Source organism: Lissotriton helveticus, chromosome 5_1 (assembly GCF_964261635.1).
Source record: "Lissotriton helveticus chromosome 5_1, aLisHel1.1, whole genome shotgun sequence".
NCBI classification, from domain to species: Eukaryota; Metazoa; Chordata; class Amphibia; order Caudata; family Salamandridae; genus Lissotriton; species Lissotriton helveticus.
Genome location: NC_136065.1, coordinates 1,280,587,299 through 1,280,614,271, shown reverse-complemented (window position 1 = coordinate 1,280,614,271; position 26,973 = coordinate 1,280,587,299). Strand labels below are relative to the sequence as shown.

The 26,973-nt window shown below is 46.6% G+C and overlaps 1 protein-coding gene across 2 annotated transcripts in view; it reads left to right on the top strand.

Annotated features, from left to right (window-relative positions):
• KDM5B (lysine demethylase 5B) overlaps nucleotides 1-26,973 on the top strand; it is an 877,335-nt gene that overhangs the window by 442,649 nt on the left and 407,713 nt on the right. For both annotated transcript variants that reach the window (XM_078644101.1, XM_078644102.1), the window contains 2 exons: nucleotides 7,256-7,450; nucleotides 9,038-9,219. In XM_078644101.1, the coding sequence (XP_078500227.1) occupies nucleotides 7,256-7,450; nucleotides 9,038-9,219 (377 nt within the window). The remainder of the gene's footprint in view (nucleotides 1-7,255; nucleotides 7,451-9,037; nucleotides 9,220-26,973) is intronic.

The following is a 26,973-nucleotide window of genomic DNA, read 5'->3' as shown; positions in this document are numbered from 1 at the left end:
ACAGACTTGGCCCTGAGATTAGGCTGTTTGTTTTGCTTGAGCTGCTTGTGAAGCCTTCCGTCCGTGTGGGTGTTTTTCCCCGTGGCCCTTTTGTTTTTTCCTCTGCTGCGGAAGTTCTACCAAAGAGGATTTTCATGCCTTGGGACTTAGCGTACCCTATGTGGGGTAGTGGTAGCTGTTAGATAGCTGAGCTCTGCTGGGGAGTTCTGGTCGCCTTCGGGTGCCTGTTCTCCATGGCGTTTCTGTATGTTGCTATTGCTTCTTGAGGTTATGTGCACGGCCCCTTTTGGTGGTGCGACCGGGCATTTCCTCTTGTTCCTGCTCCTGTCCTGAGGGCTGGGATGCTTCTGTGTTCTCCCTTGTCAGGTGTCACCTGTCCTGTTTTTCTGGGGACCGGGCTGTTCTTCTTCCTTCTGGTGGATATGGCAATCGGTGCTGTTCTGGCTGGCCTGTTGCTTTCCTTCTAGGTAGGCTTGCCTTCTTTTCCCTTGTTTGCTTGGGCCCTCTAGGCTTCTTCTTGTTCCTCTGCCTGTCCTAGTATTGAATGGAAGCTCTATTGCCTGGGAGGGGGGGGGGGTGCTTCGGCCTCTCCGGCCTTGCCTTTGGTTCCTCTGTTGTGACTGTACGGGCCTCTTTAGTCTTCCCTCTTCCTCCTACCTCCCTCTTGGGGTTGGTGGTGTTTGGGTTGTGGGGGTCCTCTTGCCTGGAAGGGACGAGGTCACTTTCCTGGTCCGCAGGACTGGTCCCCTGTGGAACCCTCTGTCCTGTCCAGACTGGTGGGGTCCTTTCGCAGGACCTCCTTCCTCGTGGGTATTGCTAGGGTATCTATTCTACATGAAGGAATCTGCGGCTAATAGTCTCTATCAGATGTACGAGTTACTTACCTTCGGTAACAATGTATCTGGTATAGACGATTCTAGCTGCAGATTCCTTCACGGCCCGCCCTTCCTCCCCGTTCTGCGAGGACCCTTGTGTTGGTCTTCAGTACTCTCCTCCCGGTGGGGGGGCTGTGTCTCCAGTGAGTGCCTTTTGCTCTTGATGGGTGGCTCCGTCTGGTTGCGGTTCATTCCTCCTCTTGGTTCTTGGAGGATGGGGTTACAGTGCTCTTGTGCCCTGCTGCTCTGGCTACTCCAGGTTTGGAGGGGGGGTTTACCCTCAATCTCTGTCCTCTCCTCCCCATCTCTTGCTGCTGGGGATACTGGCCCCTCTCCTAACCTCTGAATAGGGGTCCAATGGCCATGCCTTGCCCTTGTTCCTTGGGGGGTAGTTGCCCTCTATGCTGGGGTGGCTTGGAGGTTTGTTGTTCCTGTCTGTCTTGGGACTGGCTCCCCTTCCTTGTTTCCGGATTGGGGTGGTAGGCCTGCTACATGGGTCATGAATTTTTACGCATGTTCCTTGTTTCTGGGACACGGGGTGGAGAGGGGGAAGGCTGTCATACTGACAGAGTGGCTGCTCAGGGCTCTTCTCTGTTCTTTCTTCTGCCACTGCCTTTGGACACTGCAGTGTTGCACTGTTCCTTATGGTGTCGTCTCCATTCTCTTTTTTCTGCTCTTTCGCACACTGTTCCCAAGCTCCCACAGTTTTTTGTCTGGTCGCTCCGCGTTGTGGTGCGGAAAAGTTCTCCGTAGAAAACTGACGTAGGCGCTCCAGGGTGGGACTTGTGATCTCGCTGAAGTCACGTACGCAGACAACGCCTGTGCGGAGTTGCGTCATCCCGCCCCCCGGCGCGCAGGGATGCTGTGGCAAAAACTTTCTGGATCCAGTCTCACGCCTGGGGATAATTCTACGTGAAGGAATCTGCGGCTAGAATCTTCTCTACCAAATCCATCGTTACCGAAGGTAAGTAACTCGTACTTTCCTTCCTTCCATAGCATGCATTGTGATTTCTCCTATTGAAGATAACGGTCTGTCTTTACAATTGCAAAGTCTACTGTATTTGACTGACCATATAAAAGCATTTCATTCATTGTAAAGCATTGTCTTCTACCTTGCAAAACTATTCCTCCTACATCGTGAACAGTATTACTGCTATTCGTGAAACTGTTTACTTACCTTCAACTAAATTTCACTTGGTTCTAGAAATAAAATAACAAAGTATAATCTTTTTATACCAACAATTGGTCTGGATTCGGTCTTTGTGGGTGCAATCATTTCCGTCCTGAGTGTGTACAATAAATGCTTAATACAGCTCTCTGATGAGCCTAACTGCTCAGCCTAGCTACCACTGATTGAGAGCAAGGCAGTGCTTAATTTGTAAAATTTTAAGGGCAGGGGCTCAACTTTTTGGAGGAGGCCACACCCACATCATTGGCACCACCCACGTCCTCTATTAGCCCCACCCACGTCCTCTATTGGCCCCACCCACATCCACAACTAGCACTACTGAAAACCAGATGTAATAACCAATCTGAATTTCAGTGTGCAACTATCTGCAAGAAGAAAGATCTTTATTTCCAACTGTGACTCACATTTCCTGATGGAGAGCTATTAGGGAAAGCTGGGCAGTGATCTGTGTACTGTAAAATTTGCAGGATGGGTCCCTGATATCAGACAAAGGCCCTCTTCCACCACCACCATTTCCAAAGTTTAATACCCATCCACCTTTGACAGTTCTCTACTGAACCAGAAGACCTTCCTTCTCAATAGGAGTAGAAACGAGATTAAGGGACCCACCGATCCTGAAATGCACTTTCAGAAGCAATAGCTATACAAATCTATTTAAAGACCTCAGAGAACACATGCCAGTCATCAGAGATGGAAGAAAATTCCTAGTACCCACTAGATTGAGTCAGAGCCCTCGGCACAACATTGAAACAGGAACTCACCTATAACAACCACAAGGCCATTATGGTGTATGCATTTTTTTGTGCCAGTTACAAACACCTAGAATGAAAATATTCATTTGAAGTTGTATAGACCCCCCACCACATTCTGTCTATAAATCCAAACACCCACACTGCACAAATACCATCTCCAGTCCCTTACACGTACGTACTTTATGCATTCATCATCTAAAGTATGTGTGAGTGAATAGAAACAACATTTACAGGTTAGTTTAACAGCTTTTGTGGTTCACTCTAACAAAGATTGTGGCTGTTTCTAGGGTAGGGTTTCACATCTCTCAATCAACCCAATTTTTCACATATGCTATGCTGTAGCCCAGGGACCCACCCCTGTGATTAAGTTGCAAAAGAACCAAACTAGCATTTCTGCTGCACTATATTAAAGTGGCCCACTGTTCTGCTATGGTTTAAAGATTGAGTGCTCCAAACCAGTTAAAATCTTAACCATGAGTACTATCCCTGATTGTATAATACTGCACTGAAAAATAAAAGCAATGTGTGTTGACATTTGCCCCAAATAGGATTTTTGCTCCCGTTCTCTTTATTCCAGAATCTGATAGCTATTCCAATATGAGAAGAGTATCAAACTACCATGATTTTCACAATGCTTTTAATTTTGCCCTTCTACATTCCTTCCAACTTAACATCTGTGGACATAACAAACCTATAAACAATATGAGAGGCACACAATCACAAGATTGAAGGGTGTTAATCTGTAGGGATAACATTCATTCTGACATCTTGCGGTTTGTGGGTAGTACACAAGAAATGCCACCTCCTTTTAAAAAAAATAAAAAAAAAAATAAGAAGAAACTGCAAAAGATTAATATTGGCTAACACTTTTGAACAGCCGATCAGGAGCACAAGAACTACCAGTTATAAAGAGAAAATATCTCTTACTCAAGCTCTTCACCTTATTTCCTGGCTACAATGGATTCCTGGAAAGGGACAGGATGTATACATAGGGAAAAAAGAAAACCTTAGATGAAAAATAGCTGAGAACTGTGGGAATACTCATAAAGCATCAACAAGCAACTTGTATATGGTCATTGTAGTTATTGGTTTGCTAACACATGAATAAGCGTTTGGCTGCAGCACACTCACAGTGAGCATTTTGGACAAACATTATGGATTAATCCATTTACTGGTGGGATTTAGGAATGTGTAAAGATTTTTTTAAGCATTGCTTTGGACTTTATTCCTTAGTGAAGTTTCCAAATATTCCCGATTTAACTATGCCTTCGCAGATGAGCAGATTTTGTTTGTGCAATGCAAGCTAATTTTCACTATACTGTGATATAACTGCCATACTAATCCAACCCATCCAAGATGAAAAATATTTGGATACTTTATCCCTGAAGGTTTGTTTTTCCAAGATTTTTTTTGCAGTGTCAAATGTATGCATGATTTCTATGCAATGTAGAAAAAAGATAAAACGTTGCAACCATTGTAAAGTTGCTATATCTTCCCTAGACCCTCCTGTAGATTTCAAATAAATAAATAAAAACGTTCACTCCTCTGGTGTCACTCCACTAAGTAGAGGTTTCCTGCAGAATAGGCGTTAGTAGACTGAGACTACAATGATTCTAATGCTTTGGGATTTCATGTCTGGGACTCAAAGCACTTGAGATATAGCAGATGACATGCAGAATGTCAATTCACACCCCCACATTGCAACTGTAGAGCAGAAATGGTCACGCGGCCATACTAGCTCAGAAACACACTTGACAGTCATTAATGCTGTTTTTTGAGGGGGTGGGGGTTAATGCATTACCAAGGTAGGCTTTGGGCTTTTTTCGAAATTGCTGCTCATTTCCCCATGTATTACTTCTTTGAAACATATAAAAAGCTCTGTTTTATTTGTGACTGTTTTGTGATAGGATTTCTGTAGCACAAATAGATTTGAATACATTTCGAAATCGAAGGGTGTCTTTTATGCACTCTGGCTGCCCTCACCTTCTCAAGAAAGCATATTTTTAGGACACAAAGCAGGAGGGGCCTATTCTTAGCTCATGTTAAAAGCAGCGCTAGTTTATTATTTGGCAGTTGTTTGTTTGCTGGGAGGACATGACGGTCTAAACAGCTGATTTACAAGTAAGGCTGTGGGCAAAGGTTGCAGTTTTCAAATGTTTTTCTGGGAAATTCAATGAGGCAGGACATGCGTATTCATACGAAGTGTATGGGTATAGAAATTTGCTTTGGCGCACTAATATTTAGAAATACTTGTTTGCGGCGCACCAGTTCTTAACTGTTCCGACTTCCATAATCAATTGGATTAAAACTTCAGTTTTCGGGACTTGCAGTGTCACACTAGTACGCTTCAATAACTGCTCTGTAGTACACCATGAAAAAAAGGCAGGCGCAGGAAAGGAGGGAGACTCACCTTTTGTGCCCGCAGCTCCTCGAATTCAATTCCTGGATAAGGAATAATCTGTGCAGCATCAGGGATTCGATGGTTTCATTCTTAAAATGTCCTAACTGCAGCATTTAAATTCCTCCTCAATGCAGTCCTCGGGACAGCTGCCCAAAAGTCGGAGTTCCCCATCCATCAGGACTCGGCAGCATGTCTTAAACTTCCCCAGCCTGCCTTGGCCCCACCGACACCCCGACACCCCCCCCCCCCCCCCCCAACCCCCAACCCATGAGCCTGCCCTCAGCCGCAATTATTCAAATGCAATGACCAGAAGGAAATCCTTTTGGTGAAATGCAGTCATCATGCCTGGACGTGGGTGGGCTGTTCTCTGGAGACATACCAGGCAGGAATCTGAACCGAAGGAGAACAGAACGGGTACGTGTGCATTTATTTTTAATAATTACTTGGCCCAGGGGAGCAAACTTTAATAGACCGCGCCCTGAAAAATAAGTGCTGGTGCTAAGCACCGGCACGAATTAGGCACTGGAGTAAGGTATTATCTACTTTATCTTCTGCTATACCTTTGGGGACGTACTGGACTCTGTGCACATTATATCTCTTTTTAATATAGTATATACAGAGCCAGCTTCCAACAAGTGGCATAATACATGCTGCAGCCCTTAGAGACCCTCTCTGGTCACATTGTCTTTGGTACCACTAGTACCATTTACAAGTGACTTGTATGTGGGCTAGAGGTGTGCCAATTGTGGAAACAAAGGTACAGTTTTGGGAGAGAACAAAGACACTGGGAACCTGGTTAGCAGACCTCAGTGCACATTCAGTCAAAGAACATCCAAATCGGGCAAACGGTTGTGGGTAACCATGTAAAAAGGGGAACTTTCCTACACGCTACCACAAAAGATAGCATTAGTATGATCTGCTTGAGCCTCTGTAAAGCCTCTGGGGATCCACTGGACTCTGTGCACACTATACCTCATTTTGGTATAGTATATACAGAGCCAGCTTCCTACACATTTTATTTTTAGCTACCAATCCACGTCACATTGGTAACTAAGAAGAAATAAAAAAGCTTTAGCATAATTATTTTAGCCATGCTGCACTGCATTCCTAAAGGTCTCAAATGCGGTGCCTATTGGCTTTGCCAATGCTTGCTTATTTATTTATTCATTTGTAGAGTGCATGGTTACACCATCGGTGTGGCCCCGCGCTGAGACCAGACTCTGGGAAGATGCGGCTGCCCGCTGCTTCGTAATGCCCTAACTTGATCATTATGCTTGTTCAGGTTGTATAAACAGCCAGTTCTTTAGCTGCCTACGAAATCTGCTTTCACATGGCTCTATTCTTAGCCCCATAGGTAGGCTGTTCCACGTTTTTGCTGCAAGGTACCTGAATGAGCTCTCCCCCATTCTTGCTCTAAATATTCTCGGCACAGTCACCAGAGCCTTCTCCAATGATCTTAAACTACGCCTTGGGGTGTATTTGGTAATTAACGGTTGGAGGTATCTTGGGCCTTTCTTTAATAGGATGCGGTGGCAGTGGCACATTGCCTTAAACGCAACTCTTTTCTACTGGCAGCCAGTGAAGAGTTGTCAGGGCTTTCTTCGTGTTGGATCTTCTCGGTGGGCCAAGAACCAATCGAGCCGCCGCATTCTTTACCCTCTGTAATTTGGACAGACCTTTCTTTGTCGCTCTAAGAAAGAGTACATTCCTGTAATCCAATTGGGAGGTTATCACTGCATGTACTATGGTTTTCCTGGCATTAGATGGTAAGAGATCCAGGACTTTCTGCAGGATTTTCATGACCCCGTAGCATTTACCCTCTACCTTCCGAATCTGGCTATCAAATGTCCACGCTGAATCAAACCAGACTCTGAGGTTTTTCACTTCTGTTTTTGGGGTGGGTAGTTGGCCTAGTGGTTCAGGCTTGTTTAGGATTGCTAACTGAGAACTGCTATGGGTAAACTGGATGGAAATTGAGTTTTGGAATTTATTATTTTTTTTATTAGTTTAACAGTTAATTTAACTTTATTGTTTTTAGCTACCATTGGGTCGCCAGTGTGTGGAGCATTACCGGGGGCTAAATCGTTACTGTGTGTTCTCCCACGATGAGATGATTTGCAAGATGGCTTCAAAAGCTGGTACACTGGACATAGTGTTGGCCTCCACTGTTCAAAAGGACATGGCTATTCTGATTGAAAATGAGAAAGCTCTGAGGGAAGGTGTACGCCAACTGGTAAGATTTTATTCAAGAAGCTGATAATTTTAGTAAATGTGCATTTTATTTTATTTTTTCAGTTTACCTTTGCTATTTGGAAGCGTAATTTAAACACCAAAATGGCCTGCATGGCATGAGGCGTACACAAATAGTTGGTGACGCATCCATATGTATATGATATCACCTGGATCCAACTTAGTCATGAAGCACTGGGGCTTTTTTAGGCAAGTCAAAAGTCGACACATTTTGGCTTTGATGCTTGTCACTATACACCCTCATTTGGGCAATGGTATACCATACTTTCAAATGTTGTAACATATTGTAATGGGCATAGAGGATTTACCTTTACCATTAGTAAACAAGTTGTTCAGATCTAATGTAGGGTACCCAGATTCAGAAAGCATTACGGGACTGTGAGAAAGAGCCCTCTTTCTGCATGGTTGCCCCAACTTTTTGCTGAATTGCTTGTGTGCTTTGACTGTGTGTGCCCTGGGCTCTTGCTATCCAGGTACCCAAGGCCTATGTTCTTTCCCTAAAAACTTCTTTGAAGCGAAAACCCAAATGGCATCTCTGGCCACAGGTCAGTCCCTGGTAAATGGTACCACAGGTACCCAGGGCACTGTGACCAGAGAAGCCCCCGAAGGGCTGCGGCACTTATTGTGCCACCCTTAGAGTTACTGTACCACTACACGCACACACTGCCTGAGAAGGCTGCGTGTTTTGGTGCAGAACAAAGGGAAGAGTCGACATGGCACACATCTGTGGGTGTCCTGCCTAGAACCCACTGCCCTGGCATAGATCAGTCACCCCACTAGCTGGGTGCACTATACCAGTGGTGAGGGTACAGGTGCATGAGCATGAAGACAGGCCCTAGGAACCTGATTTGCAGGGACCCAGGGCACATCCAGTCAAAGTGCATCAGTAGTCTGGCATGAAATGGGGGGGTTACTGCAACATAAACCAAGCTTCCTACACGTTTCATTCTCTGTTAAATGTGCACTCGTTGAATAGTATACAAATGTAAAGTAATGTTGCATTTGTAGCCATGCACTTATGACTTCCTATATTTAATGGAGACACAGACAGCTGGATTTTGCAGATCATCCAGGTTTGTTATGTACATGCAAAGTCGGTGCTCATTGACATGCCTCAGGGTCATTCCACTCGAAAGAAAGGAGCAACTGTGGTCTTCCTTAGTAATATTGCATAACGGTTATTCTGAAGGCAGCTGCTTAGTCATCTGTACACACTTTAACTGATCATTAGTGTCTTTACATCAACACCAGGTAGAAAACCCTAAGTAGATGAAAGACTTTGAAGAAATTCAAGTTGTAATATTCCAACTAGTTATAGTGCACATAATTTCACCTACAACATAACCTGCAGTAAACCGATTGTTACATGCAAGTAATGTTTTCCTTTTCTAGTCCATAAACCTACTTGAAAAAATAAAAATACATCTTCCTGTTTGCAAAAGTACAAAGTTCCTCAAATGATTGCCTCTCTTGGAGAATAATTGTGTTTGTAATCTGCCAATTTGGGCAAGCTTTTTTTTACTTGCGTTTGCCCTCCACTGTGGTGCCCTAAATTTTTCTTGTATTGTAGGGGGTAATTGAATCTGAGAGGATGGACTTTGAAGAGTTGGCAGATGATGAGCGTCAGTGTGTAAAATGTAAGACTACTTGTTTCATCTCTGGTGTTTCATGCCCATGTTCCCCTGGAGAACTGGTATGCCTGTATCACGTGAAGGAGCTATGTGAGTGTCCAATTTACAAATACAAACTGCGGTAAGTGCACAGTCGACCTCCCAGATCATCTCGGTTTTAAGTTTTGTATTAGTTAGCCTTTGAATTAGTCTGAGATCATAGCATGTACTAAAGTGATGAAGCATTAGATCGGTATACACTTTCCAGTTTCCCACTTTTGCTAAAATAATTCAGCTGCTATTATGTTCACTCTCATTCCGTTACAAAGTACTTTCAAAGTATTTACATGTTCTAGATTTATAAACTCCTCATCTTTACACCAACTACCTGGTGGGAATCTGTGGCCCAACACATTTTCGGTTCTTCCTGCATGGTACAACAATAGTGTGAGGAGGTTGGGAGAGGAATGGAGAGGCGGGAGGTAGGACGAGACCATAAATCTTAACCCAACAGCCCATTGTGTGAATGTGCTTTACACTCTCTATGTGCTCACGTTACTGACCTGAGTTTGATAGCTTTAACAATTAGCTTTAAATGAAACTAAGCTGGCTGTGTCTATATGTTCTGCATTTAGATGCATCAAAAATTGACATTGTTCCTTGCAAACTTAAATAATTGCAGCCTGTTAGCAAATGATTGTTAGAAGGTTACTGTGTGAGATATGTGTAGATGCACATAAAATGTATTCACTAAGAGGGATGACTTAAAAAGAAGTCATTCCTCTCTTCATCCCTTGATTAAAAATGGTCTCATTGCTTTTTGTGTGCATTGTTTTTTATCACTTTCATAAGAAAGAAAATTACCTGATGCATTGTCACCCATTTGTATTGTAGGAAGCTGGCTCCGTATATAATTTACCAAAATTGGGTGCATTGTGCAGAGCGCCCAGGTATCCCTTATTAGTGTACAGGGTCTTGCTTTAACATCTCCAGGGTGATCTGTTTTTGCGATTGTGTGGTCGAGCAGCCTTCGGCTTATCAAAGGGTAGTATTAAGCATTTGTTGCAAACACTGAGTCAATAAATAAGACACACTCAATAAGGAAATCCAACACCAATTTAGAAAAATAACATCGATTTGTATATTAATTTAGGCACCAAAATCTACGAGATTAGGTTAGTACTTATCGAGTTAGTAATTTTCAGAGACACAGAAAATACAGTTGTCATATTTGAGGCAATGTCCTCGAACGCAGTAATGTTATGATATGGGAGAAACATACACTGCATAGGGGTTACTTGAAATCGAGTTGCAGAGTTTTTCTTCTGGACTTATGGTAAATAGGGGCCAAGGTCCTTAGAATCACCAGCAGTTTCGGTTTACCTGCTCTGGTGTTTCTGGGTGCAGAGGTGCTGGTTGCCAGGGTAATGAAAGAAGTACACGACACGTTCTAAGAGTTGTGATGTTTAATCCACTTCTCTGTCCTCAACCTTCAAACCACCATGGTCAAGATCAGTTCAAACAGTGCATCACATTCCGATTGGGACAAAGGAATGTGAATAAAGGGAGGCGTTTGGAATGTACCACATATAATAAATACTTATGACGAAAATTCATAATTTAACAAGGAATAGAAAATATGGAAACAGTTAGAAAAATATAAAATTACAACACATCTCCTTAGCGTGGTAAAATGGATTTTCCCTCACCAAGAAACAATCAAATCTCTTGTGCAAGAAAATACAATAGACCAAGAATACAATACTGTTTTCCAATAGTGGAGAATTTAGAACAACTTGTACTGGAATACATAGTCTTTATGCCACACTGGTGCCCTTTGACCTCAAGGTATGCAAGCTAAATCTCCTTCATCTGACCCTGTGGTGTGGGATGTGGAGGGCACACTGTGTGTAAAAATCTTCACTCCCCCAGGAACATTGCACCTAGAGATGCGATCCACACTCCAAACTTTGCCACATTCCAACACCGCTGCATTTTTTTTAACCTGGGTTATTCTCAATGGCTAAGAAAACTTGCTAGATCCACACCTGCCTGAAACAGGTTTCTTGTCTACAATCCAATCACCCACACACCACTTCCTGTCCTGCACACCATGTTTTTCGTCATATCTTCTTTTATAGTTATCTTGATGCAGTTTGACCTTCTCACCCACAACTTGGTGGTTGAACCACAACCTTTCTCAACCACCCATCCAGTCGGGCAACAGTTTGCTACCTGTAGGAGTACCCTTGAGCAAAGAGAAAGGGGAAATCCCTGTACACTGCATTCAGTGCAGGTAGATATGCCCATAACAATCATTTGATCACACCTTACATGGGAACCCCAGACACTTGTGCTGCCTGAATACATCCATTTAGCATTCAGTTCACTCTCTCAACAAGGCCATTAGCTTTAGTAGAGTATAACAGTCTTAAGATGAACAATAGAAAGATCCTTTAAATAGTTCCGCATCCAGTCTGAAATTAACTGTATACCATTATTAGCCAAGGACCTGTGCACACATGAGATCAAAAACAGGGTATGTTCATATCTGAAAGAGACACTTTAGTATTAGATTCTTTACCTTAGAATATCCCCAGGCGTCATACTGGATCCGGAAATTTTTGCGTAGCAGTACCCTTGCGCGTCGGTAGGCGTCGTCTGCGGCTCCGCGTCCGTCGTCGGCGCCGTGATGACGTCGTGGGAGTACTTAGACGCCGCCTCCGCGTGCTGACGTCAGTTCTTCTTTTTTCCGTGCCAGCAAGCGCAGATCTGGAAAAAGCAGTAACCCTAGTCATTTTTTGACTAACTTTTTGATCACTTTTGATTGTTATCGAAGTCTTTCTACTCCGACGGTGCCGTAGGGATGCCCGGCTTTAAGCACTGTGATGATTGCGACCGCCTGATGTCGGTCACGGATCCTCACCGCGTGTGTTTATCTTGTCTCGGCGTCGACCACGACGACAAGGCCTGCTCAGACTGCCGGGCCCCCTCTTCGAAAGCCAGACGGGAGCGGTCCCGCAGGCGGCTCGAACTCCGGCAGTCGGTCCCGCGCCGCGAGAGGTCCCGATCCCATGGGAGGTCGAGGGACAGGTCGCGGGCTCGGAGCCACCACAGTTCCGAGAGTAGGCCGCACTCCTCCGGGTCGAAGTCGTCGTCAGGTAAGCGGCACAAGAAGTCCAAGCGGCGTCATCGCTCTTCGGACTCCCCCCGACGCTCGCACGATGCGGCCGGGGGTTCGGGTGACACAACCTTACGGCGTCGGACCCTCAGGTGTCGCCTCCGGCGCCGTCCTCGGGCGGCGCCGTCCCCGGTTCCACCTTCGTTCCTGTTCCGGCGCTGGGACGGCCCCGATGGGCGCCGCTCCAGACGTCGTTTGGAGAGTTTCACTTCTATGAACAGGCCCCATTAGTTGAGAACCCTGAGTTTCAGGAGATGGGTGATGAAGCGGACTGGGAGGGGTCTGAGGACCCTCTGAACAGAGAGTGTCAGTATCACGAGGACTGGACAGGAGACCTTGGGGAGGCCAGTGGCCTGGACACCTCTCCAGACACTGGTTTTGTCTCCCCTCCTACCGTGGCTTCGGAGGAGGGGGCAACATATAGTGTGGTGCTGATGAGGGCTGCCAAGGCCTTGGGCCTTGAGCTCCCCGTCGCGGCCGTGAGGACTAACCTCCTCACTGAGGTCCTTAAACCGCAGTCAAGCTCGGCCGAGCCTCTGCTGCCCTTTAATGAGGCCTTGACCGACGTTCTTCTGGGCACTTGGTCCAAGCCCGCTACGGGTTCGCCTGTAGATAGGAACGTGGCCAGACGCCACCGCCCAGCCCCGGGCGACCCATGTTTCCTGTCCTCCCACCCTACCCCCGAGAGCCTGGTCATCCAGGCCTCCAATTCCCAGACCGCATTCCCGTCGGCCCCGCCGGACAGGGAATCCAAGAGGTATGACCAGTATGGGAAGATCTTCTCATCCCTTAGTCTGGGCCTGCGGTCTTCCAACACCGCCTGCCTCTTGAGACGTTACACCCACTCTGTGTGGGATAAGGTCGCGGAGGTGCTGCCAGAGTGTCCGTTGCAGGTACGGGCCAAACTCGGCCAAGCCCTTGTGGAGGGCCGGGATGCAGCCAAGTATTCCATCAGGTGTGGGCTGGATACCACCGACTCGCTAGGTAGAGCGATGGCAACGACGGTGGCGGTCAGACGCCACGCCTGGCTGAGGTCCGCCAACTTCTCGGCAGATGTCCAGAACACACTCATGGACATGCCGTTCGATGGCCGTCGCCTCTTTGGCGACAAGGCAGACCATGCGCTTGAGCGCTTTAAGGACTCCAGGGCTACGGCCAAGTCCTTGGGCCTCTCGGGCCAGCGCCAGCAATCGGCTGCCTTTCACTCCTTTCGTGGCCACGGAAGGGGTGCGTCCACACGCGCCGCCAGCCACGCTCCGCAGGGCAATACCCAACGCGGCGGCGGCCGTGGGAACCGCCGTCCGGGCGGTCGGGGGCAGCGGCGAGGTCAGTCCACACCTTCCCCCGCAGCATCCGCCTCAAAACCCTCCTAGTCCGTGCTTTCAGGCCCATGTGACGCCAGTGGGGGGCAGGGTTCGCCATCACCACCTCCACTGGCGCACTGTCACATCGGACAGGTGGGTGCTGCAAATCGTCCGAAGGGGCTACTCCCTCCCCTTCGAGGCGACTCCTCCAGCCATGCCACCGCAGAACCACCGTGTATCGGGGGATCATTTGCGACTTCTGCAGGAGGACGTTACGGCCCTCTTGGCCAAGGGGGCCATCGAGCGTGTTCCTGGGCCAGAAGTAGGGTGTGGTTGCTACTCCCACTATTTTCTGGTACCCAAGAAGGGCAAAGGGGGCCTACGCCCTATCTTGGACCTAAGGAACGTCAACGGCTTCCTCCGGAAGGAGCAGTTCAAGATGCTGACACTGGCTCAGGTCCAGGCTGCCCTGGACCCAGGAGACTGGATGGTAGCGTTGGACTTGCAGGACGCTTACTTTCATATCCCCGTCCTGCCTGCCCACCGGCGCTACCTGCGGTTCATGGTTGGCCACGAGCACTTTCAATTTACCGTGCTCCCCTTCGGCCTTACCAGCGCCCCACGGGTGTTCACAAAGGTGATGGCGGTGGTCGCAGCTCATCTGCGCAGGTTAGGGGTTTCAGTCTTCCCCTACCTCGACGACTGGTTGTTGAGGGCGGGCTCGCCCCAGACAGTCGTCAGCCACCTCCAGACGACGGCAGACCTCCTGCACCAGCTGGGGTTCTCCATCAATGTGCCGAAGTCACACCTGTGCCCCTCTCAGAAGCTCCTCTTCATCGGAGTGGTTCTGGACTCGGCGCGGTTTCGGGTTTATCCGCCCGAACAGCGGGTCCGGGATATTCAGGCTCTGATTCCCATCTTTCAGCCGTTATCCCGGGTTTCGGTCAGGTTGACGCTGCGGCTTCTGGGGCTGATGGCCTCCTGCATCCTACTGGTGCATCACGCCAGGTGACGGATGCGGGCTCTGCAGTGGGACCTGAAATTTCAGTGGGCCCAGCATCAGGGCAACCTATCCGACCACGTCCTGATCTCGGAGGGCTATGCGAGACAGCTGCAGTGGTGGCTTACGGACCGCGATTGGGTCCGCGGCAGATCCCTCTCCCTTCCCCAACCGGAGCATGTAGTTGTGACGGACGCGTCCCTCCAGGGCTGGGGAGGCCACATGGGAGAGGCGGAGATCAGAGGCCTCTGGTCTCCGGCGGAGACCCGGCTCCACATCAACATGTTGGAGCTCCGGGCGATTCGTCTGGCACTGAAGGCATTCCTCCCCTCTGTCCGGGGGAGTGTAGTGCAGGTGTTCACGGACAACACCACCGCCATGTGGTACTGCAACAAACAAGGCGGGGTGGGGTCGTGGACCCTTTGTCAGGAGGCTCTTCGCCTTTGGCAATGGCTGGAACGCCAGAGCGTGACCCTGGTGGCTCAACACCTGCCAGGTTCTCTGAACGCCAGGGCGGACGAGCTCAGCCGTCGGTGCATGATGGATCACGAATGGCGTCTGAACTCGGACGTGGCGCAAGGCCTCTTTCAGCGATGGGGAGAGCCTTGGTTAGATCTATTCGCCACCGAAGAGAACGCGCAATGTCATCAGTTCTGCGCGTTGGAATTTCCAAGGCTGCACTCGCTCGGAGACGCTTTTCGTCGCGAGTGGAGTTGGTCTGTTGTACGCCTTTCCGCCTATACCACTTCTGCCCAGAGTGCTGAAGAAGATCAAGCGCGACCGGGCCCAAGTCATCCTTGTGGCTCCGGACTGGGCGAGAAGGTACTGGTATCCAGAGCTACTCAGTCTGTCAGTCGATCCCCCAGTTCGTCTGCCTCTTCAGGAGGACCTTCTGTCGCAGCAGCAGGGGACGGTCCTCCACCCGAACCTGTCCAGTCTCCACCTCAATGCTTGGAGATTGAGCGGCAACAGTTGAGGCCATTTGACTTGCCTCCTGAAGTTTGTGACATCATTCTGGCAGCCAGGCGTCCCTCCACAAAGTCTGTATACGCCTGCAGGTGGAACAGATTTGTGGCATGGTGCACAGCAAAGGCTGTGGATCCCCTCAATGCCCCTCTTTCTGAGGTTCTTCTCTTCCTTCTTTCTCTTGCCCAGCAGAGCTCTGCTCTGGGCACTATCAAGGGCTACCTTTCTGCGCTTTCAGCCTTTCTCAGGCTGCCTGATCAACCTTCTTTATTCAAGTCCCCTATTGTAAATAGATGTTCGAGGCATATGGGCTGCAGATGGTACATTTATGAATAGATCGCCATCTGGTGATGGGCTCGGATGATTGCACTTGTTTTTCTTCTGGAGATGTCTTTGTCGTCATAGATGACTCCTCCTCTTGGTGTTAGTGCGCATGGGCATCGGCTCCATCCTTAGATTGTTTTTTTCCGCCATCGGGTTCGGATGAGGATCGAAGCGCTCCGGACCGACTTCGATAAAGAAGGTTATATTCGGCGCGTAACCCTTTCCAATTCGACGGTATTGTTATCGAACGCGAATTCACTTCCATACCGACGCGTTTCGAAGGACGACGACTACGAGAAACTCGAAGTAGTCCAGCCCGGGGTCCATGGAAAGGACTCCATTCAAAAAATGTCCAACGTGTGGTGCTAAGTTCCCACACAAGGACCTACACGAGGTGTGCAACCTCTGCTTGTCCCCTGAACACGAATCCAGGGACTGCGAGGCCTGTGCAGCGTTCTCTTCAAAATCGACGATTAGAAACCGTCGAGCCCGAAGACACGAGGTATCGAGAATGCAGTCACAAGCAATCCCGGAGCTGTTCGAGGACCAGCACCCAGAAGAGGAGGAAGAAGAGGCCGACGAGGCGGGGTCTGAAGTGGACGAGTCCGACGTCGAGGAAATCGACGTCCAACAAACCGTGAGTGACGACGTCCCTTTACCAAAGAACAGACCCCGCACGGTGTCGACCCCGCCCTCGAGCCCGGTCAGACAACCGAAAAAAGTTTCCGACGCCCCGCCTTCGAGCCCGGCAACGAAACCGAAACCGAAACCGAAACACTCGGTCTCCCATCATGGTGGTTCCGATAAACGGACCACATCGACACCGAAGCTCCAAGTCAAGGAAAGCTCGAAGTCGAAGCAGTCCATGTCGACACCGAAACACGTTTCGACGTCGAAAACACCCTCGACACCGGGGACATCTTCGATATCGAAGACATCGGATCCGAATAAAATCTCGGTGCCGAAAATACAAATGGACAGTCAGAAGAAAAAACACCTTTCGGAACCGAAAACTGCGGTACCGACACAGGAATACAAGACCGATCCTAAACAAAAGACTCTGTTTATTGATCCAAAAACTGGCAAGGTAGTCACAGAACTACCTAAAAAGAGGAAGAATGAACATTCGGACGACAAAACTCATCCGAAGAAGAGAACAATGGGGACAAATACAACTCCTCCCCCTTCTCCAAAACCTAGACACGCACCATCTTCTCCTCTTCCTCACAATAGACCAAATATTCCTCCCACACGACCATCTACACCTACAACAGATGTAGAGAGTGACACAGGGGAGGGGGAACATCCTGGGGATGATGAAGACACAATCCCAGAGGAGGCAGACCCATGGGAAGAGTACAATGTAGGGTCAGATAACGATAACGACCCTGAAATGTATCCTTCAAAACCTTCACCTCCTGATGATAATACTGGTTTTGCGCAACTCATTAATAGAGCAGCAACATATCACAAGGTAGAACTACATGCAGAACCTCAAATAGAGGATTTCTTATTAGAAACACTACCTACTGCACAAAGAACATCAGGAACACTACCAATGCTTAAGGGCCTTCTCAGTCATACATCAGAGATATTCAAAGACCCAGTGAGGGCTAGGGTACTGAACCCAAGAATCGATAAGAAATATAGGGCAGCTCCAAAAGACCCAATATACATTAAAGGGCAAATTCCTCTAGACTCACTAGTGGTCACAAACGCTCGTAAGAGAGCAAACTCTTTATCTACAGGAGAAGCTCCACCTCCTGACAAAGAGTCTAAGCTAATAGATGCCTCTGGCAAGAGAGTAGCATCTCAAGCGGCAAACAGCTGGCGCATAGCTAATACGCAAGCACTACTTGCAAGGTATGACAGAGCGCATTATGATGAATTAGAAAAACTCATCACACATCTCCCTAAAGAACATCAAAAGAGGGCAGATCAACTCATACAAGAAGGGAAGTTAATTACTAACACTTCCATAAAGTGCGCCCTAGACGCGGCAGACACTGCAGCAAGATCTACAAACACAAGCATCATGTTAAGGAGACATGCATGGCTCAGGGTATCAGGGTTCAAACAAGAGGTACAAACATCGTTACTGAACCAACCTTTTGATGGGAAAACACTTTTCGGCACAGGGACAGATGAGGCCTTAGAAAAAATGAAAAAGGATACGGAAACGGCTAAATCAATGGGAGCATTGCAACAGCCGACACAAAGAGGTTCCTTTCGTAGGTCCACCTATAGAGGAGGATCCAAAAATACAGGTACAAGCCAGCAACAAACCTCTTTTACACCTACATCACCCAGAGGTAATTCTAGAGGTAGTTACAGAGGTAACAACAACAAGGGTAGAGGTCGCGGAAACAACAACAACCGCAACTCTCCAACCCCAAAGCAGTGACTTCATACAGCTCCCCCCAGACCATATAACACCGGTCGGGGGACGCCTATCACAGTTCCTACCTGTCTGGGAAAACATCACATCAGACAGGTGGGTGAGACAAATTATCCAACATGGTTATTGCCTGGAACTCACATCTACCCCACCAAACATCCCCCCCAAACAGCGTCCAATGAAACAAGATCACCTGACACTGTTAAAGCAGGAAGTACTATCCCTGCTAGGAAAGCATGCCATAGAGAAGGTTCCACAGCACCAACAAGGAACAGGAGTATACTCCCTATACTTCCTAATTCCCAAAAAGGATGGGTCTCTAAGACCGATACTGGACCTAAGACCTCTCAACGCATACATAAATTCGGAACATTTCCACATGGTCACGCTCCAACAGGTACTTCCTTTACTGAAGAAAGGGGACTTTCTTTCTACACTGGATCTAAAAGACGCTTACTTTCATATCCCGATTCACAAAGCCCACAGGAAATACCTCAGGTTTGTGGTAGAAGGACAACATTATCAGTTCAAAGTCCTTCCGTTTGGTGTCACAACGGCACCAAGGGTGTTCACAAAATGCCTGGCAGTGGTGGCAGCTCACCTAAGAAGACAACAAATACATGTCTTCCCATACTTGGACGACTGGCTAATAAAGGCCAAGTCACAACAGGAATGTCTTCAAAACACACAAAAGACAATTCAGCTACTACACCAGCTAGGGTTCACGGTGAACTACACAAAGTCACGCCTACAACCAAGCAACGTTCAACAATATCTGGGGGCTACTATAGACACAGAAAAAGCCAAAGTATACCCCAATCCAGTCAGGATCCAAACAATGCTTACAATCATTCAAAGATTCCAGCCACAACACTCACTACCAGCAAGAGTGTTCATGCAGCTATTAGGGATGATGTCATCCTGCATACTGCTAATACCATATGCCAAACTACAAATGCGTCCGCTACAAGAATGCTTAGCGACACAGTGGAATCAGGCTCAAGGACAGATTACAGATCTGGTGTTGGTAGACGACCGCACACACCGCTCTCTGAAGTGGTGGAACACAACAAACATTGCCACGGGGCGGTCGTTCCTAGAACCAATTCCACAGGTGACAATAACAGCGGACGCATCGCTCACAGGATGGGGAGCACATATGGAGAAATACACAGTACAAGGAAGGTGGAGTGTGCAGGAAAAAAGACTGCACATCAATTACCTAGAACTACTAGCGGTGTTTCTAGCATTGAAAGCCTTCCAAATACATGTTACCAACAAAGCAGTCCTGATCAGAACAGACAACATGACAGCAATGTATTATATTCAAAAACAGGGGGGGACGCACTCTCTCCAACTATCCAGACTAGCACAGGAAATCTGGAGATGGGCCATTCCTCAAAACATCTATCTGTTAGCCGAACACCTACCAGGAGTCCAAAACCAGATAGCAGACATCTTAAGCAGACAGTCGGAACAAATACACGAATGGGAACTGCACCAACAAATACTGCAGCCATTCTTCCAAAGATGGGGACAGCCAGAGATAGACCTCTTTGCCACTCATCAGAACGCAAAATGCCAAAGCTTCGCGTCCAGGTACCCGCACCACCTGTCGCAGGGCAATGCGTTATGGATAAATTGGTCCAACAAATTTGCATACGCTTTTCCCCCTCTCCCACTAATCCCATTAGTGGTCAGAAAACTACAACACTCAATGACCATGATACTAGTAGCACCCACGTGGGCAAGACAACCGTGGTTCACCACGCTCCTGCAACTCTCACAAGTGCCACATCAAAAGCTACAAATTCTACCCATGCACCTTACACAGAACCATGGAGAAATAATGCACCCAGATCCCACACAATTGAACCTAGCGATCTGGCTCCTGAAATCCTAGAATTTGGGTACTTAGATCTACCCCCAAATTGCATGGAGATAATTAAACAAGTGAGACGTCCCACCACCAGAGCATGCTATGCAGCTAAGTGGAAGAGGTTTGCTATACACTGTACTAATAACAATATCAACCCTCTGGACGTATCAACAAAGGAGATTATTTGCTACTTATTACACTTACAGCAATCTAGCGTACACATCTATCAGGGTACACCTAGCAGCTATAGCAGCGTACCTACAAAACAGGCAGCACATATCACTGTTCAGAGTACCAGCGATAAAAGCCTTCATGGAAGGCCTTAAAAGAGTCATTCCACCAAGATTACCACCTTCCCCAGTCTGGAACCTCAACGTAGTACTCACCAGACTAATGGGGCCACCTTTCGAACCTATGCATAGGTGCAAAATACAATTCCTTACATGGAAGGTGGCTTTCCTTATAGCCATTACCTCACTCAGGAGAGTAAGTGAATTACAGGCATTGACAATACAAGAACCATTCCTACAGTTACACCAGAATAAAGTGGTTCTTAGAACAAACCCAAAGTTCTTGCCTAAAGTAATTTCAGCATTTCACATCAACCAGCCAGTGGAACTACCAGTCTTCTTTCCAAAGCCACAGACGGTAGCAGAAAGGGCTCTACATACACTAGATGTCAAAAGAGCCATTTTGTACTACATAGAAAGAACACAAAACTTCAGGAAAACTAAACAACTATTTGTAGCATTTTCCCCAACACATAAGGGCAATCCTATCTCTAAAGCAGGCATCGCTAGATGGATTGTAAGATGTATACAAATATGTTACATTAAAGCAAAGAGAACATTAACTGTTCCTCCTAGAGCTCATTCTACACGAAAACTAGGAGCATCTATGGCATTCTTAGGGAACATTCCCCTAGATGACATATGTAGAGCAGCAACTTGGTCTACACCACATACATTCACAAAGCACTACTGTGTTGATGTACAGGCTGCACAACAAGCCAGAGTGGGCCAAGCTGTATTAAAAACTCTATTTCAAACAGTTGCGACAGACACTGGTGACCACCGCTAGGGAGGTAACTGCTGTACAATCTATTCATAAATGTACCATCTGCAGCCCATATGCCTCGAACGGAATATGCTACTTACCAGTATGCATCTGTTCTTGGCATAGAGGGCTGCAGAGTGGTACATGCCCTCCCTGCCTCCCCGGAAACCTGTGTCTGTCCCAACATTATCTTATTTAGATACACTTACATGGGCATATCTTTATGTATTATACTACACTACTCCATCTAACCCTACTATGGCAAAACAATCTAAGGATGGAGCCGATGCCCATGCGCACTAACACCAAGAGGAGGAGTCATCTATGACGACAAAGACTTCTCCAGAAGAAAAACAAGTGCAATCATCCGAGCCCAACACCAGATGGCGATCTATTCATAAATGTACCACTCTGCAGCCCTCTATGCCAAGAACAGATGCATACTGGTAAGTAGCATATTCCTTCTTAAGGGCATCACACACACGTTTCCTCCTGTTCCGTTTGTGATGCCTCAGTGGGACTTGAACCTGGTTCTTACATTTCTGATGTGCGCTCCCTTTGAGCCACTTCACAACTGTCCTCTTCGCCTTCTGACTTTGAAGACTGCTTTCCTGGTTGCCATCACCTCTGCCAGGAGAGTGAGTGAGCTCCAGGCCCTTTCTTGTACTCCACCTTTCCTTTCTGTCCATCCGGACAAAGTGGTGCTGCGTACCAAACCTTCTTTCCTGCCCAAGGTTGTCACGGCCTTCCACATCGGGCAGTCTATCACCTTGCCAACCTTCTTCCCGCCACCGCATCCCTCTAAAGAGGAAGAGCGGCTCCACCGTCTGGACCCAAAACGTGCGCTCTCATTCTACTTGGATCGCACACGCCAGTTCCGGGTGGATGACCAACTCTTTGTTGGTTACGTGGGCGCGAAGAAGGGGAAAGCGGTGCACAAGAGGACCATCTCCCGGTGGATCATCCTGTGTATCCAGGCATGCTACTCCTTGGCTAGGAAGGAGCCTCCTGCTGGATTGCGGGCTCATTCTACCCGAGCCACGGCGACTACCACTGCCCTGGACAGGGGTGTGCCCTTACAAGACATCTGTCAGGCGGCTAAGTGGGCATCGCTGCACACGTTTGCAAGACACTACTGCCTGGACAGCCAAGTCCGGAGGGATGGCTTCTTTGGCCGTTCCGTCCTCCAGGACTTTCTGGTGTGATTATTGGTTCGCAGACCCACCACCGGGGTTGGTATTGCTGGGGTATATATTCTAAGGTAAGGAATCTAATACTAACGTGTCTCTTTCAGATGCACAAGTTACTACTTGTGTAACGATATATCTGTAAGAGACATTAGTTAGTATTAGATTCCTTACTGACCCACCCATCCTCCCCGTTCTGCGAACCAATATCTAGGGTTAGTGTTGTCCCCTTTCAGGGCCCTAGTTTCAATGGCACCAGTGTTGGTTTTTAACATGGCTCTGCGTTTCTGGCGCGGAAAAGCTGTGTCTAAGAACTGACGTCAGCACGCGGAGGCGGCGTCTAAGTACTCCGACGACGTCATCACGGCGCCCACGACGCCGACGACTGACGCGGAGCCGCAGACGACGCCTACCGACGCGCAAGGGTACTGCTACGCAAAAAATTACGGATCCAGTCTGACGCCTGGGGATATTCTAAGGTAAGGAATCTAATACTAACTAATGTCTCTTACAGATATATCGTTACACAAGTAGTAACTTGTGCATTAGGTACAATTTGGGAAGAAAAAGATCGCCATGAATTTCCTTGTCTTTTATTGCTTGTAAGCATAGAAACAGCCGACACGTGTTTCGTCAGAGAACATTCAACTCTGACTCTTCAGGGCTGGAATTGGAACAGAGGAAGCTCACTTAGTAAACCACAAATACAGTATCATCTTGCCTAAACATAACAAGAATCAAAGCTGTCATCTTGATTCGGAATCAGTTGAAAACATCGAAAAAGTAGTCTCTCAACTGGTAAACTACTGTGACATATCTTGAAAATACTGTGTCAAGAGAGTGAAATGGTGCGACGTCATTGATCAAGCCGGTGACACAAATTGTAAGTGAAACATGAACAAAGGTCACAGAAGAAGTCCACCAATATTTAAAAATCCACCAAGGAATCAAGTGGGTGTTACTGGAATTTAAAAGAACCATCTAGAGAGACCTTGTGGGTAAAAAGGAGGAAAGAAAGAGACTGCCAGACATCAATTTTGCAGTTAATTAAAACACCCTCGCACAACTGTGCTCCCATATTGAAGAAAAAAATATAAAATGTGACCAAAGAGATCTTTATTCGAAAAATGGCATGCATGACACATACCGGAGTCGTCAATAGAAAGGATGTAAATTTCTATAAAAATGAAATAAAAAAAACACAGTAATGATTAATTAATACTACACCTAATCTAGAACGGAGCACAGAAACAAGGCTGGGTTACAACACTCCGAGTACTTACCCCCAAACCGGTGGTAATTTTAACCCGGTCGGGGTCTGGGATAGCCAAGAAATATTGTGAATATGATGAAATTGTGAGATAAATAACTGTGGCGAGGAGGAAGTGAAGGCGATTATGAATAAAGTCCCACATAACGAGAAAGGAGCATACCAAGTATAAAAAAGGAAATTCCTAATAAGGACTCTGTAGAATAATTAGTAAGTGTTAGGAAACATGGCAAAGACTAAAGTCCTCAGTCTGCATTAAAACACGGCAACATTTCACTGAGTAGGTGAAATGTAGTGTGACATATAGAGAGATTCTCCACGAATGGATCCCGATAATCATTATTAAAGCAAAAAGGGGGAAGATAGACTATCACTCCCACCCCTCTGGTACCCACCTTATAGTCAGTCTGTGGGCAAAATTCTGGCCGATACGGGGTCTAACATGGACGGGTACATCAAGCAGCAGATCTGTATAGAAACAACAGCACCCAGTCAGAATCCAAACTGCGGTTGTAAAATTTTAATACACCCGGAGCGGAGGAGAGTAAATAAAAAGACCACTCGCAGTCGCGTTAATATTGTAGTGCTCACGAGTATATCACGACACGGATCAGTGTCTGAAATCTATAAACCAAGAAGAGAAAATGAAAATAGTCATCAATATCCGCGATAGTACGCCGATAAGTCCAAATACAAATCTAGTGTTCAGAAACGAGAATCCGTTCCAATCCTAGTTAGTGGAACTTACTTGAAGAGAAGGAGACCCCACGTCTCGGCAGTGATCCTATCAACCCAGAAGCTCAATGACAAAGGACAGGGGTTGAAAGTAATGGGCATATAAAAAGAAAAACTAGACCGCGTTATATACTTCTGGAGAAACCTTCCGGAAACACGGAAGTGAAAGGGCTCGTTAAAGGGCTCGTTAGACATAAAGAGAAAATCGTTAAGGACGTGAATAGAACCTCCAAACGAACGCGGGTCATAAAATTAATATTTGAGGTACGAAAATAAAGTAATGTTACATACCGACAGACAGTGGCTTCATGTCGATATTAAAGCAATGACCCCAGGGAAGAGAAGTCTGTCTACGAGGTCTATTATGTATTCCGGAGACGGGCCCCAAGAGGGGTCACGTAATGCAAAAAGCATCAGACTGTATGTGTAAACACAATTCATAAGTGGACATTAATAATCACTACTTTGCAAGATTGGCGCAACTAATTGCGTCCCACATGAAATCCTCAGGTACAAAAGTAGTAGGAAATACGATCATAGTCCCATATTACACAGAATAAGGGCCGAACTACCGTACGAAAGAATCAAGTAGTATGCTCCCAGTTAAGAGTAAATCAATAGATTAAATTGGCTTAATAGCCAGATTGAAGTGCAATCCAACAGGAAAGTAAAAATTGAGCTGCTAGGGGAGAAGACTGTCAACAGAATCAATCTATATTAAAAGAAGTGTCTCCATCCACACAAGTTGACAAAAGAATACTTGAAGAAATTGATGAAATCAAAAAAGGGAGTCCAGAATCCACAACAAAAATGGCAAGGTACTGTGTGGTCCACCAATCGGTGTACCGCAATAATCCGCCCAAAAATGTGCTACCAAAAGTATCCACAAATGTGGTGATTACTCATAGTATTTACCAAAGGGTGCCACCATAGTGTTGATGTGAGAGTTCGATTGTGACCAATCAGTAAATGCTCTACTGCGAACATATTCAAATTAATTAGTAATCAAAACTGAGAGAAATGTGCAATGCATAGTACTTCACACAAGCAAAGCTCCTAATGTAAATAAAACGAAATTGGTCAATGGTTGCTGCAAAGTCGAGAAATTAACAATAGTACAATGGGTAACAATCACATTTTTGGGTGATCAAGCAAATTCATTATCATCCAGTAAATGAGACAGTTAACAACTAGTTTGATGTAACTACATCGCTACTCTATGCGGCCAGATTAGTTCATGTACTGATTCTGAATGGCAGCCTCCAAGGAGGAAGTGGTGAAGTTAGTATCCCAAAAAGAATTGCATTTCTGAATCACAATTCAACCCATGTTGCACCGACTGCAAGCACATGGTCCACATTGCTTCAGTTCTGCGCAAGTGAAGTTCTCTGTTACCCCTTTTTGGTGTTGTTTAATTCTCTCTATACCAAAGAAGGTGATCTCTTTATGAATATTTTATGAGAGACACAGAGCTGCGTCTGTGGCCACTGGGTATCTGGCATCACCTTGTTTAATTGCCCTCACATGTTCTGCAATTCTGTCTTTCAGTGGCCTGATTGTACTGCCTACGTACCTTTTCCCGGATTTCGACACAATTATATAGACAACAAATCTAGTAGTGCAGTTGATATTGTTCCTGATGGTAAATAACTGGTTGTTGGGGCTAGTGAAAGTTTTGACCTTACGTTGAACCCACTTGCACACCCCACAGAACCCGCATTTATGGAAACCTATGAAATGCGGAGTTAACCAAGTATCAGGAGACTCCGATTTGGCTAGCGTCTGGCTTAGTCTAATGCATAGTGTCCGGCCCAGTCTGAATGTAATTAGTGGGCGAGCAGGAATATGTTGGGCTCAAACACTGTCGCCACGTAGTAAACCCCAGTGCTTACTTATACTTTTTCTCAGTATATGGTTGACACCATTGAATTCTGTGATCATACGTACAGTAGTGTCGCACCCTGATGTTTTGGGCTTAGTTTTCAGAGTGTCTTCTCTTTTGATTCTGGTGATTCTCTTGGCTACCTGTTTTAAGACAGAATTGCAGTAACGTCTATTACGAAATCTTTGTTCCATGTCGTGTACATATTCATTAAATTCTAGGTCTTCACTGCAATTCCGCCTCGCCCTCAAATATTCCCCATACGGAATAGATCTAATCTGATGATTAGGATGGCTGCTACTTGTATGGAGAACAGAATTGCAGGAAGTGCCCTTCCGGTATAGGCGGTTGTTTAGTTTGTCATTCTTAATGTAAAGCTCAATATCCAAGAAGCTGACATTAGTGTTGCTGAACTCCATAGCAAACTGCATACCATAGTCATTGGTATTGAGATGGTCACTGAATTGTAGTAGTTCATTTTCAGTGCCACACAACACCAACAGACAGTCATCCAGTAGATGATATGGTTAATCCAAGCCGCACCCTCCTGGCCCCAGATCCAGTCCATTTCTAGGCAACCCATGAACAGGTTTGCAAAGGAGGGTGAAAACTTGGATCCCATCGCCACACCTTTCGTTTGCCTATACCATTTGTCAAGATGAAGAAATTGTTCTCCAGTATTAGTTTCATCATGCCAATCAGCATTTCATTATG